At 35.2% G+C, this 15,498-nt stretch overlaps 1 protein-coding gene across 1 annotated transcript in view; it reads left to right on the forward strand.

Annotated features, from left to right (window-relative positions):
* FMN2 (formin 2) overlaps positions 1-15,498 on the forward strand; it is a 185,488-nt gene that overhangs the window by 80,711 nt on the left and 89,279 nt on the right. Inside the window, exon 8 of the mRNA XM_032216827.1 lies at positions 6,164-6,251. Coding sequence (XP_032072718.1) covers positions 6,164-6,251 — 88 coding nt within the window. The remainder of the gene's footprint in view (positions 1-6,163; positions 6,252-15,498) is intronic.

Raw genomic sequence — 15,498 nt, forward strand, 5'->3', positions numbered from 1 at the left:
CTGGGCACGCCCTGTTCCCCCCTCAGCGCTGGAGAGCAGCTTTCGTCTACAGCCTTGGGTGGAGGGGGGTGTTTGCAACCCTGCCCTGCTTGGTGCCCCTCGTTGCTTGAAATGGAGTGCTACATTTGGGGGGGGATGCAGGAGGTCCAAATAAGAGGCGGGCTCAGCCTCCGCTGGGATGGAGCAAGCTGCAAGCAGAAGGAAAGGCAAGAGCGGGGGGCGGATGGGACTTTGCTGGCAGTTGCAAAGCAGCCTTCCCCCGATTGCCTTCCCCCACGCCTCCCAACCCTTTCGAAAGCCACCCCCATCACCAGCCTCTCCCAACCGGATCCCCGCCTGCCTCCCCTTGGCTCACCCAGACCAGATTGACAGCGGCTTGCACGGCATGGCTGCAGAAGAGCAGTACCCAAAAGAAGCAGGGGGGGGGGGAACTTCCAATGGCTGAGCTGCTTGGCCCAGGACCTAACCTCCTCCCTACCATCGCTCTCCCTGCAGAAAAATGGTGCGCGTCGGCGCGCGCACACGCAAAAGGGGAGGGAGGGAAACACTGCCCTCTAAAGGCCACATCAGGAACGACACTAGAATATTTTTTTTCACAGCGTCCTTTTTAAAATTGATTTTCTTTCTTTTGGAAAATCGATACTTTTTCAATATGCGACGGGACGCGGGAAAAATTATTGAAATGTGTGCCTGTCCCACCAGATGCGGGACGTCTGGTCACCCTAGTTTTGTGCCACATAAGGTTTTTTTTGGGGGGGGGGTTAATCTACCTGGTATTTATCTTTGCCATCTGATATTTGCCATCGTGAACACAGCTCTTTCTCATTATTTGTTACCTAATTCGTTTCAATGGGGATGTGGGAGCGTGAAAGTGAGGTCTTTCTAAAACAGTGTAGCTGTTGCACATTTGCACATGAAAGCAGCCAATGTCTGTATCAGCAATAATGAGAAGAATAATATAATGAGGAGGGCTCAGAACTAAGAAGGCTGCAACTATCTAAGCCCCTAAGGTGAAATCTATCTCCTCACTTTATGTTTTTGTGTGTGATTTTTTTCTTTTCTCTAGTGATTTTTACTTTACGTATCTAGTTATAAAAGCAGCCAAAGATGTAGTAGTAAAATATATTTGACTGTTTTGGGCTGCTTTAAGCTGAAAGGTCATCAAACTGAGATTTATTAAATTATCACAAGGCATCATTTCTTTTGGTGTCATTTGCATGGTTTTGACATGGTTTTAACTTAGCATCTCACTATTTGCTTTCCCATTATTCCTGCTTTTACTTTTTTGCGAGAAAATAGAGTTGGGCAGAGCAATTTAGGCCAATTCCTTGCTCAAGAAAGAAATCCAAACTAAACCATTTTGGACCGATAGCTGTATATCTTCTTTTTAAGCAACCCAACTAAGAGAAGTTCACTAAAATAGAATCAGTTCCAGCATGAACTGTTCTGAAATTTTTGAACCTTTAATCACAAACTACTTCCTACAATTTAAATCCTTTCCTTTGTCCTGGGATATAGGTCACAGAATAGGTCTTAAACTTATTTTATGTGACATCATCTCAAGTATTTGAAGAGTGCTGTGGTAGCTTCTGTCATCTTTTCTCAAGGCTAAGCTTATCCAGCACCATTCTTCCCTCTTCACAGGACTTAGTTTCTAGTCCTCTGCTCATCCTCAGTCCTCTTCTCTGAACCTGTCCCAGTTTTTCTGAATCCTCTTTAAAATCTGACACCCTGAAATGAATTTGAACACAGTATCTTAGAGAGAGTGAAGTGCATCAGTGTTGACAATTTCATTTTTCAATCTGTTATGGAGGATATGTGTTCACTTATATCAATTTGTACCAGAAGCTAATTTTGAGAACAGTTGTGTGATTATATCTGTTTCTCTACCATCATTTACATATTTCTGCTTGATAGTGCTTGAATTCCAACATTAACTACTCTAGAATGAACAAACACTCTCATTGACTGAGGATGTCTTCTATGAACATTTTGTTTTAATGGACTCCAGAGAGAACATAATACTTGCTCGTTTAACATAGAAATGGAAAAAAATATTGCTATATTCCTGTTTACTAGCCATTTTGGTACTCATGGTTGGCAGCCTCATTTAAATTTAAGAACTGTCATGTCTGGAAACGATTTTTGTATCATGTGTTATCTCTTTTGTACTGGTGAGCATCTTTAACTCCAGAGCTCTAGGCAATGTTTTATTGTTATATATTTGTATTTTTTTAAAAAAAAATTAAGTCAGTTCATAAGAAAAGCTTATCCAACTACTAGAATTGACATTTGGTTTTTCTTTTTAAAAAAATCATGGTGTCTTTCCCAGTTCTTAATCTTAGCTGTTCATAATTATCTACTTTATTTTTCCTTTGAAAGCATTTGTAAATTTGTCTGTTTGTTTGTTTTTACAAATGGCCCAGCGTAATTATTAAACTGCACTTGGAAATATGCTACTTCCAAGAAATAAAATAAATGTGTAACCCCAAAACACTTCTTGTAAAAATAAACCCTTCATGTTTCTGAAAATATGTCAATTTTTTTTTTATTAAAGTTCAAAAGATAGTGTCCTTGATGGAAAGCTAAACCTCAGTACTTGTGCTCCCAAACATGTTTATCAGGAAGAAATGAAAGCCAGGGATTGAGAGATGGTATTAGGCCAATTCGTCTCTGCCAATTTTATTTATTTATAGCAGTATTTCATCTTCTCCTTCCATAAGACATTGAAGACATAGCTCTTTCCACACAGACATTTGGGTTAGATGAAGAGAAGAGCTTTGTTGTTGTTGTTCTTGTGTTTTAATGTCTGGGGATGTTATTTATCCTTGAGTGCTGGAAATAATATGCAGCGAGGTTTTCTGTCTTCTAATCCTTGTAATCCACCAAGAATCACTTGTATGAGATGTATAGATTAATTAATTAAATCCTCATCTCAGTGTAATGGGCAGAAGGAATAATCTTGAGTAACAGGAAGAAAAAGCACTATGAAGACAATTGTAAGATACTGTAAAAGAAATTTGAGCCTCAGGCAGAAATATAACTTGAAAAAGTATGGTCTTATGCCAGAATGAGCCCTTCTGTTTCTTTCTTCAGTTTTCCTGTTGCAGTTCCCAGTGTCATGTGATCACCTTTTGCAACCTTCTGACAAGCAAAGTCAATGTGGAAGCCCGAGTCACTTAACAATTATTTTACTAATGTAACCACCACAGTGAGTCAATTAACATCTGTGGCAAGAAAGGTTGTAGAACAAAACCTCAATGGGGAGAAAACTCAATGACTGGGTCACTTAGCAACAGAAATTTTGGACTCAATTGTGGTTAATTGAGGAATATCTGTATATGTTGTTTTTTTTTTCATTTCAGCTTTCTAAAAAAAATCTTATCTACCTGCATTTCCAAGCTGCATTCTTGTTGTATTTCTTTAGTTGTCCCATAGTGGCAACCAGAAAATTACTGTTTCCTTTTTTGTCGAGTGTTCGCTGATTCACTTCAGTCTCCCCATTAATGGATTATTAGAAAAGTTACCAATTTGATTGAAATGAGAGATTCTGCCTATAACATGGAATTCAAGCTTCATATCTGCTCATCTTCCTGACTACAGCAGTTGTATTAGCTGCTTTATTATTTCTGTGATTTCTTAATTTTCCTTGTTTCTGGGTGATATTTCTTGATCAAAGGTTCTTTGGTCATCTTCAGTTTCTTTTCTTTCATCTGTTCTAACTTACGTGCATCTGATCTTAGTTTGCTGATCTACTTTTCTAACTTTAACTTTTGCTAAAAGTTATTTTGGTGGTGCACTTCTTGGCTTTTATTCTTGTTTGTTGATTTTGCATCCAGGGTATTAAATGTTAAATGTTTAATAAATTTAAATGTTTAATAAATTTATATAAATTTATATTCCGCCCAATCCCGAAGGACTCCGGGCGGCTTACATAAAAAACAAATTATACAAATTATTAAATTATACCTGTAGCCATGCTCTACATTAGTTGAGTTGTTTCTTACAGTCACCCGCTGCTTATGTCTGATGTTACAATATGGACATCTTTTAATACTTGTACTAGCTGTTTCTTTGGTGCAAGCTTCAATACCCACAACCTTATTCTGTTGCTTTTGTGCTGTTCGAGTTATCAGTTAGTCTTTGATTCAACCCTTTTTTACTTAGAACACTATGTTCTTTCTGAGGAGAGGACAGAAGAGAGAGTGTCTGGTTTGGGCCAGCATTACTAGTACTTCTACTACTACCACCACTACTACTACTACTACTACTACTACTACTACTACTACTTCTCCTCCTCCTCCTCCTCCTCCTCCTCCTCCTCCTCCTTCTCCTCCTCCTCCTCCTTTTCCTTCTCCTTCTTCTTCTTCTTCTCCTCCTCTCCTCCTCCTCCTCCTCCTCCTTCTCCTTTTTCTCATCATCCTCATCCTGATATTGTTGTGTGATGTTTTTATATTAGCCAGGAGATCAATACAATGCAACAATGCTTTTCATATTAGTCAGGAGATCTGCAATGCAACAATGCTATTGGAGAGTAGTAGTATGGCTGCCAATGTAACAGGTTTGTTGTAGGACAAACTCGCACACTTCTCAAGGTGCACCATAGGAAGACAAGCTTCTCTTGCACCAGAAAGAAAGATAAATGACTCTTCCTGCAGCATTATCCTAAGCCTCCTCCCTTCCATGGAGCCACCTTAAAAAAATGGTGCCGTTACCAAGAAGATTAAGAGCTGACAACAATTTGCCTGCCTGCACTGAGCACCAAAGTGATACCTATTCGCATAGAACATGTTTTTGAACTGTTAAGTGGACTGAAGTGAGTGGTGGGAGCTCACCCTGCCATACAGCGCTAGGACTCAAGCTCGAACAGAGCAGACACCATCTCCAGCATCATTAAGCCACTGAGCCACCATAGCAATAGCAATAGCAACAGCAGTTTGACTTATATACCGCTTCATAGGGCTTTCAGCCCTCTCTAAGCGGTTTACAGAGTCAGCATATTGCCCCCACAGTCTGGGTCCTCATTTTACCCACCTCGGAAGGATGGAAGGCTGAGTCAACCTTGAGCCGGGGAGATTTGAACCACCGAACTGCAGTTAGCAGTCAGCTGAAGTGGCCTGCAGTACTGCACTCTAACCACTGCGCCACCTCTCTTCTACTACTGATTTGACTCCTGATTGGCCTCTAAAGTTGGCAAGGCTTTGATTTCTTTCCTGGACAGATCTTTGCAGCTCTTCAAATTTTGTTTCTGTGAATACTTTATTTCATATTATAAAGCGATGTTGATGTGCTGGCCTTTGTTCCATTAAGTGACTATAAATGACTTAATTTGAGTCAAACATCAGTCATGTTACATATTATATTAATTATAACAATGCAATTAACTTTCATAGTTTAAACAATGTATATACTAACCATAGAAAATATCCAGCAGCTTCTGGGATTCAATAAAAGAATGTCAGTGGGACTCAGTGATTACTTCCAGCTCTATTAATCTATGAAAGCTACATTCAACATCAGGGTATTTGAGAAAATTCTTTAGAAACTGATTTTAAAAGGTTATAGAAAGTACGGATAGCATAGAACAACATGTGAATATATGTTCCATGAATATAGATCAGATTTACGCCGATAGCATAGCCGTAACTGAATTACTATTATTATCAGTCCATTATGATAGATTGATGAAGCATTTAAATGTGGATAAAATATTATTTGAAATATGTTGATTCACCTCCCAAATTATTATTTGCCTTTGTTTACTATTTATTATTATTTACCTGAAATATTGATTGCTACTCTTAATCCCAATGAGATCCAAGAAATAATAGAAGTATATGTGTTTTTAAAATAGCATATTTTTATCTTAGGGAGGGGTTTTTTTTTGAACAGAGACACTTTCCTTAATATATTATGCACACATGTTTTCTTCACAAAATTAAAAGCTGTCAAATGTATTATTAAATTGAGTCAGAAACCATCATTTTACTATATTTATTCAATATAATGTTTCTGTCACAATGTTAATATATATATTGCTAGTCTATGTATGATATGCTGTATACTAAATAATAATAAATAATGTGTGTTACAAATTTATGATGGGAATGCATGTTTGCTAGCTATTATTTGGAAAATAATACCTTTTTCTTTTCACTGACAGGTTGTCAAATTATTAAGCAACAAAAGATCACAAGCAGTTGGTATATTAATGTCCAGTCTTCATTTAGACATGAAAGATATACAGCATGGTAAGTGAGATACATTTTTAATTAAGTGGCTTTTTATTTTCCTATTGAAAATAATTTCTGGTATTTTAACAAAATAATAATTTTGGATAATAAAGTATCATTTTATATTTAACTAATAAATCTTGATATTTCAATTAAATAGTCCAGATCTTAAGTTTATCCCAAATCTACCTCTTTATGAATAATTTACTGACATTTACTCTCTGATATGTTTTTTTCCTGAAAGGAATAGTGACTAGACCATAGGACAGAATTTCCTTTAGTTTGTACAGGAAGGATACCTACGTAAAACAGAGCATTGCTGATTGCAACTTCCAAAAACTAGCATTGGAATTTAAAATTTGGTGACTTTTAATTATAATTATCATTTTGTCAATTAAAAAATGAAGTTTCATTTGTTTTTTATTTTGCAATAAATACTTTTTAAAAATGTCCTGAAAACACAATTTTGGAAGTTTGACATCAACATGCACCTTTGGAGTTATCTATCATTCTTCCCTCCCCACTTAAAGTTAGCTTTGCAAAAGGTGAAAAGTGGAGCTATATTTATATTTAGAGTACTCTTCTTGCCTCCGAAGGTCTTATAATAGATTTAAAGCAGATGGAAACGAGCGGCATAGTGCTAGCTTACCTATTAAATAAATATGGTTTCAAGTATGTTGCAGACTTCATAAATCATAAAAACAACTTTCTGGCTTTTCTAACCTACCTATTTTAATTGTGAATTCTATTTGCTTTTTTTTTTTTTTTGGTGGAATAAATTCAACACAGTGCAAACGTTGGTGCACCCTGTCAGTCTGTGAGGAATTTTTAATTACAATTTACGTTTTTTTATGTTGTTTTCATGGTTACTAAACTTCCTCAAGTTGAAGCATTTAGGCTAGTAGTCATAGATCGAGGCGCCAGTACTGGCGCCAAGAAGTACTTGGTATTTCTAAAGCTGGCAGATGTAGTTCAGTTAAGTCATAGAGTGAAATCTGAAAACAATGATATGGTCTTTCCTTCAGTCAAATATTCAGCTTGGTTTGAGTTAATAATGAGAACCTTATGAACAAAGGAGTCCGCCTAACATCTGTGTCTGTGGTAAAGCCAACACAAGTTGATTGAAAATTTGCTTGCTTAACATGCAATGCTAACAATAATATGGCATGAATGTCACTCATTGAAGAGGTTAGGATTAAGTGCAAGTAATTGTTCTGTCCTACAAAATTTCCTGCAGCGTTTCCCCCCCCCCCTCACTTGAGCTTAGTACTTAGGTTTTGGTCTTGATGAATGTGCATATTTAGGAAGAACTGTTTTTATTTATGTTATTTATTTGTTTATTTTCATTAAATGGAGTGCGGCAGTAATACAAGGCATTTGACAAGGGCTGTTCACAAGCTGTTGTTCAGGTTTTCTGAACATAGAAAAATATATGGATTGTAGATGAGAAAATCAATCCCAAACAGATATATCCATTTTCTTATATATCATTATAGTCTATAAATAGCCTTCTATTTTCCATTTCCCATTTGCTTGAAGTCCTTATTCAAGAATTAAAAAAATAAATAACCTGGAGTCTTTATATTTTTATAACTGGAAGAGTCCTCTTTTTCCCAAAATTTCGGTGCAGAACTGCTATCCCTGATCTAAATCAAACACTTCATGTAACTGGATATGTAGAGATAATTTTTTTCCCCTCAGATTAATTTTAAAACTGGAAGGCCTTGAATAATTTTATTCTAGGGGAATGGTATTTAAATATTCAACCCTGCAAGGTAGGACAGACCTTTTTTTTCCTGTATTTCTGAGATCATGCCATCACTTGCTCAATGTCAACCCACTAAAGTCCAGTTGGAACAGATGCATTTGTGAAATATACTGGCTCTTTCTTCAAATTTTGGTATTCTTTCCTTAAGAATCAGGAAAGTGTGTGTATACCCAGCAATTGGACTGTTCAACCAGGCAACGGAAAAACACAACATTAACTCCAATTATCATTTAAATAAAATGCAAATGTAGACAAATTTACTACACATTGCTATATAAATTCTTCAGAATGTTTAATCTATAATTATACTTATAGCCTTTTCAAACTAGTTTATCCAAGAAAAGGCATTCTAGTTAGGTGAGAATGCAGTGGGAGGGAAACTCGGTTCAGATTGGAGTCTTCTAGATTGATTCCTATAAAAGAACCTGAGCAGTAAATCTGAATAATAGCAAATTCAGTAGATTTAGGTTGTTTTAAATCTGAGTATGTCCAGATATATTCTTTCCTCTTTAACAAGTGAAAAAGGAAGGCCTGGGATGTCACATAAAAGCATAGAAAAAAACATTCCCACTTTCTGTGCTCCTTGAACAGTTTGTTAGCTAGTACTTTGTTAGTTTGGGGAAAATAATAAAAGACTGTAAAAGAAACTCAAAGGTGTGTATGGATAGTGTTTCTAAACTTTTTTTTGGAAGTACAGCCAGTGTATCCCTAACAACGTGAAGCTGTTTTCAATCCATTTATTTTCATTGGTCAAATCAGAACAGTACAATAAATGAAGAATGCTACAGATCCCTCTTCAGGTATCACATTGAAGCAATTGGAAAACAAAAGTACTAGAAGGCTTTTAGATGAAAGAGAATATGTTTCAATTAAAAAGAAATATTAAAAGCACATCTACCTTTGCCAATATATTATACTTTGTTAATAATGAAATTTCAGTTTATATTCCAATCAGAATCATATGGGATGAATACTTTTCCAGCTCTTTTTCTAACAATTCCCCCCAGACATTAGTAAAATATGCCATCATATAACAATATATACATCCTGCTTAGGCTTGTAATTGATGTTTTAAGTGCTGGAAAAAAATTAAAAAATACTATTAACACATGTCTTATTACAATCTTTACTTTATAGGATCTCTTTTTAAAGAATGTCATGTATTACTCATTTTAAAAATGCTGATGTTCTATAAACTTCAATATTGGTTAGGAAACCTCCTGTCACTCAAATTTGGTCCAACAATATCTTTTCTCCCAGGCACAAGAGAAAGCTGAACAAATTAGATCTGAGGATAAGACAGAGACTTTGATTCCTTGAAATTTCTGTGAATAAGTCTACTTCCTCCATGTAAACTAATCCAACCCATTGCATAAGGATGAGGCTGAACATTGTCATGTCACTGAAGGAAATGGCTTTGAAATTGGACCACGTTTTCTTAAAATAGGCAATTAGAGGTAAACAATAGTTAATGCTGAACATTTTTAGCATTTCATGGTAGGATAGGATGATGTTTTTCCCTGAAGATTTTCAGGGATGGGTAGAATTTGAAGAATGCTTAGCGCATGGCCTTATCTTTGTAGTCTTTGTTTTATAATTGTTCTATGCCTATATTTAGGCAAGCAGAGTCTCATGAAAATATACAAACTCCTAAAGAACAGCCATAAAACAACCCTATATCAAGTTCCTAAGGAGTCAATGTTACAGGAACCAAAGCTGCATCTCAATTCCAACAAGTTCCAACTGAAAGCTCTCAGTGTTTTCTCAATTGTCAAAGCCTCATAGCCAACTGTGAAACTGGTTCCGCATCTTTTCACTGAGCCGATATTGTTTTCTGAAGACTGTGGAGAGACTTGGAGCAGATTTGGGTCAGGAGATTTGATTAGATTTTAAACTGAAGGAAAGTAGAATATTTGATTATCTCAGAGAGAGTTCTGATGCTCTTTTAAATAGAAGATAGGACTGCTCTGTTTTTAGTGTGATTATCGGATCTGAAGGATTTCAGGTCTGAATAGCTAGTATACCTAGTTCTTCTGGGAAACCTTTAAGAAGAAATATTCAATCGCTAAATATTGGTTAATAACACACATGTATTATATCCTTATCGGATAAACTATATTATTGCTGGACATTATGGTTTGGTTCATTGCAACAAGTTAAGACACTGGCTGGATTCTCTTAAAATGTGGATTAAATGGGGCATTGTGACATATGGAAACTTCATGTGAGGAAATTACTTTGTGTAAGCCATATGGGTTATGTTTCTTTATTATTCTATTTCCTAATAACAAAAAATCATTCTTCTTCATTACCATTTTAAAAATTTAAGAAAACCTTTTTTTTAAAAAAAATGTGACAATAGTTATTTTTATAGAGTCTTATTTCTCGTCCACCTGTAACACCCAATCATAGTAATGTAATGTAATGTAGTGTGTGTGTGTGTGTGTGTGTGTGTGTGTGTGTGTGTGTGTGTGTATATATATATATATATATATATATATATATATATATATATATATATATATATACATACATACATACATACATACATATATATATATATGATGGGCAAAGAATACCATTCTACTTTGAACAACTAATATAAATCAATGCAGTTTCAGATGTAAATTTGAAATACAGTAGATCCATCTAATAGATGTGTGCAAATCAATGAAGACTGATTCAAGGTTCAAAGCTGGCAAATTCTGATTTGAATTTGAATTTCAAAAGCACCAAGGCTTTATTTCAATTGGTGCAAGATGTGATTTGATAACGTTTCAATCACAACATTTATTGGGGAAGCATCAAAATGCCTGCAGCTGTTTTAGTTTTTGGCAAAATAGGACAAAAATGGAAGATGTTTTAGAAGACTTTAATCCTGTTTAGTTTCAGCCAGATAGCTTCAAGGATTTTGCTACAATAAATTTCTAAATCATTTTCCCTTCATTTCTTTTAAGGTGGAAGTAATATCCAAATAATAAAATAAAAAAGCGGAAGGGATACAGAAAGGAAAGTTTAGCAACTTTGTCTGTAGTCTGTAGAAGCCTGTGCAAATTTCAAAAATGATTCAGGAGAAGCATTTTGGACCTTGAGCAAATGTGGCTTCTCTCTATTATTCATTAAAATAACTTCCCTATCCCATTATAGAGGGGGTCCATGTGCTTTAAGAAGTTGTCCCAAAGGTGGTTTTTCAAAAGACAACTGGGACGTTCTTTGTTTTGCTTGAAGACGTTTCACTTCTCATTTAAGAAGCTTCTTCAGTTCTGCTGAAACATCTTCAAGCAAAACAAAGTACCTTTGGAATAATCATCACCTAGATGACTACTAATCTCCATATACTGTAAGGAACTAATTCATTTTAGTTGAAGGTGCCACAGGTTTTTTCCAGGCTCATTGGACCGATGCTGAACATATCCAATTTTAACTAAAAATATTTTTTTTCAAAAATTATTGTAAAAGTAAGTTACTTAGAAAGAACCACCATCTTCGGCCCCTCCCATTACCTTTTTTAAAGCTAATAAGATAATAATTTATTTAAGCTGTTAAACTAAGATTTTGTTGGCACAGCTCATTGTCCATTTTCTGGGATTAAAGAATTATTTGCTGTTCTTCACATGCTGTTCGATATGCAGGATCTAATTAAATACAGTAAGTACTTTTATGTACACCAGACATTTCCAGGTCTGAACTTCAAAATTTGGCTTTATTAGCTGAGAATTCTTAGATTTGCATTTTCAAACTAGATTGAAGAACCAGTTTGGGGATTGATAATATGAGCGCCTATAAATCACTAAAGACCAAATCAAGAGTTTTTAAAGTTTTGTTTTGATGAAACCAGGAGAATGAGAATAGAATTAAAAAGCTGAAGAACTACTAACTAGTCACAGTGCTAAGAGGATTTATAGAAAAGGATAACAGAATACAGTATGATACCCTCTATTTCTTGTAAACCTAACTAAATATATTCTAATGAGATACAACCAGTAGACCAGTAGATCACTACAATTACTCCTCTAAATATCTTTTTTGTGTGGTGTTGGCTGAAATTAAAACTCATTCGCCATTGACTTTTCAAAAGTCCATCAAATCTCCAAACTGCCTTTCAATCTTTCTGAAACAATGGAATTTACCTATTTTGAATTGATAGTTTGAAGAGCAGTGGTGATTTGTTTGATCATTTGATCAAATCTCCTTCCAAAATGAATTATCCCTTTGAATTTTTTTTAAAAAACCATGGTAAATGGTATTTCATTGATAATTTTCACTTGTTACATCGTGACATAAATGCAAAGGGAGCAAAAAGAATTTGCCTCTTTAGCATATGACTGGTAAAATGATAAAATTGCCCTACAGCTTCAGCCCTCAGGAAGCTATCATTAACTTCACATCCTGCTATAATTAGCTCTCTGGTGATTATTTGCTATAAAAAGCAGTTAATTGCTACTCATGTCCACAACAAATCTAATCAGTGTAATGTGTTTGCCTTCATCATTGCAAATTTAGCTTATCACATAATTTCATTGTTACATCACCATTACGCATTTCATCGGCTGGATTGGAGGAAGAGGATTTGAGCTTATTGATTTTTATTGCATATTCCATATAAGAGTGTTACTTCAGTTCCCTGATTCCCCAAAGAGCATGATTGTCTAATCAAGTAACCATAGCATCTAAATGCTTTACAGATAAAGGCTGCCATGGGAGCTGGACCCCTAATAGTGCAGGATACTCAAATTGACATTTTTTCAATTATGTTAAAAGTGATCTGTTCAATAAGTGGAATTACTGAATAGGGCTTTATCTGCAAGCATTCTGCTGTGAAAATAGTTCTGTATGGTGTGTACTGCGGCAAAAGTACTTCTTAAGGTATAGGCACCATTTTCAAAATGATAGGTTTTATCAGAACAAAGTTCTGATAATCCTTAAATTGATCCATTCCCATTGAAGGGAGTAGTAGCAGGAACATTTTTAAGAAGCCATATATAATTGAAAAGTCTCTCTCCCGTAGATAAATAAAAATAATAATGAGGATCATGATTATTCTCCTACTACATTGGACACACTGTCTCTCTCCCATATGGAAATAGTGTCAGTTCAAAATGATCTCTTATGAAAAGAAACAGAGAAAGAGGGGAGGATATTAAATACTTTGTTAACTTTTAAATTTTGGATAGCTTTTTTCTCTCTCTTTGCTTCTACTATTTATGCTGTGACTGGATCAAGGTTATTGCATTTTCCAAACAATCATGTCTTAAGATAATTTAAGAAAGATTATTTCCTTAGTAAAATGTTACTATTATCATCGCTGTTACATCTGGACAATATCATTATGGCGTCTTCATTACTACTATTGGTTTGACACCCATTCTTTTGTGGGAATATAAAGTGCAGACGCTTTTTGGTTAAACTTTTGACATTATGATTAAAAGACATTTTATCCTTATATTGAAGCCAGCTTCTCTATTTGTTTCTAACTAATAATATTAAAACTAAAATATGCATGCATAGATTTTGGTATACTTCGATTATACATTTTTAAGATATTTTTTTGTATTTGCTATAAAAATTGTAACGGTTTTAGGGTGATGGAAGATGCCAGACAGAAGAGAGAGTCAAGCTATTCTCCAAAGCACTTGAGCATAGAACAAGAAGCAATGGGTGGAAACTAATCAAGGAGAGAAGCAACTTAGAACTAAGGAGAAATTTCCTGACAGACAGAACAATTAATCAGTGGAACAACTTGCCTTCAGAAGTTGTGAATGTCCCAACACTGGAAATCTTTAAGAAGATGTTGAATAGCTATTTCTCTGAAATGGTATAGGATTTCCTGCCTAAGTAGGGGGTTGGACTAGAAGACTTCCGACGTCCCAATTCTGTTATTCCATTCTATTCTATTCTATTCTATTCTATTCTATTCTAGAGTCAACATAAGGAGTCTATCTGGGAATAAATAGCTCATTCTAGTAAGAGCAGTTAGACTTATATACTGCTTCATAGTGCTTTACAGCACTCCCTAAATGATATACAGAGTCAGCATATTGCCCCCAACAATCTGGGTTCTCATTTTACTGACTTGGAAATATGGAAGGCTAAATTAACCTTGAATTAATTAGGATCAAACTCCTGACTGTGGGCAGAGTTTGCCTGCATTCCACCTACTGCATCACCATTGCTCATTCTAGGTCAGCAAAGGAATTGCATTCATCCAACTAGATTCCCAGATATATCACATCATTCATAAAATGAACGTCTGTTCCTTTGTAGACTAGCATGGTTTTGGTTTCTCACCAGAATTGGTTAGCATTTGTATATTCACTCTGCCTATGTGAGCTTTCATTTGAGGAAGAGGAAAAAAACAATGGACAAATCCCATTTGCCCATAAATTATTCTCTTCCTCTCCAAATCCGGCAGTTTCTTTTTCTTTTTTAAAAAAAATTACTTCCTGCAAACAGGAAAAAACCCCAAACGTTTGAATTTTGGAAATATACGAGCCCAGCAGTAATTAAAACTATATCCCTAAGGCTATTCTCACTTATTCTTGAAAAGTGATGACAACAACAATTTAGTACATTGGTTGTATTGAAAAATACTGGGGATAGAGTTTCATTTTGATAACATGGTTTCCTTTTGAGCTGAGAGACTATGAATAATGTGAATGTCATAAAAAAGGTTGTATAAAATATTTTGGCACTTTAATTTGTAATGAATATAAAGTAAGGCAGAATATACTAGCAGTATTTTGTACTCAATTAAATTTCTTTTGGTTCCATATGTTTATAATACAATATAATAGCAGAGTTGGAAGGGACAGGGAGGTCTTCTAGTCCACCCCCTGCCTAGGCAGGAAACCCTATACCATTTCAGACAGATGGCTATCCAACATCTTCTTAAAGACTTCCAGTGTTGGGACATTCACAACTTCTGGAGGAAAGCTGTTCCACTGATTAATTATTCTGTCTGTCAGGAAATTTCTCCTTAGTTCTAAGTTGCTTCTCTCCTTGATTAGTTTCCACCCATTGCTTCTTGTTCTACCCTCAGGTGCATTGGAAAATAGTTTGACTCCCTCTTCTTTGTGGCAACCCCTGAGATATTGGAACACTGCTATCATGTCTCCCCTACTTCTTCTTTCTTTATCAGGATTGTTTATCAGGATTGTAATAGATTTCTCAAGATTCTCTCTGAGAAATTTGATTTAATGGCTTAAGATGCTCTAAAATATAGTTCCTGACAGTGCTGTCATTTGTTTCGTGACAGCATCAAGAATAAGCATACAATTTCTTTTAATATTTAAAAGAGTTTCAATATTGATAACAATTTATTTAAGGAGTATGTTTCAGGTATTAACTTTTTTTGTTGTTAAAATGCATTTTTGCTCATCATTGTTTATACACCAATGAATTTTTTAAGTATTATAAGTTGACTGCAAAACAATATTATCCATTCTGTTATAAATTGTAATTTCTTTTGAACATTAGAATGAGATACCTATACTTTGC

Source organism: Thamnophis elegans, chromosome 4 (assembly GCF_009769535.1).
Source record: "Thamnophis elegans isolate rThaEle1 chromosome 4, rThaEle1.pri, whole genome shotgun sequence".
NCBI lineage: Eukaryota > Metazoa > Chordata > Lepidosauria > Squamata > Colubridae > Thamnophis > Thamnophis elegans.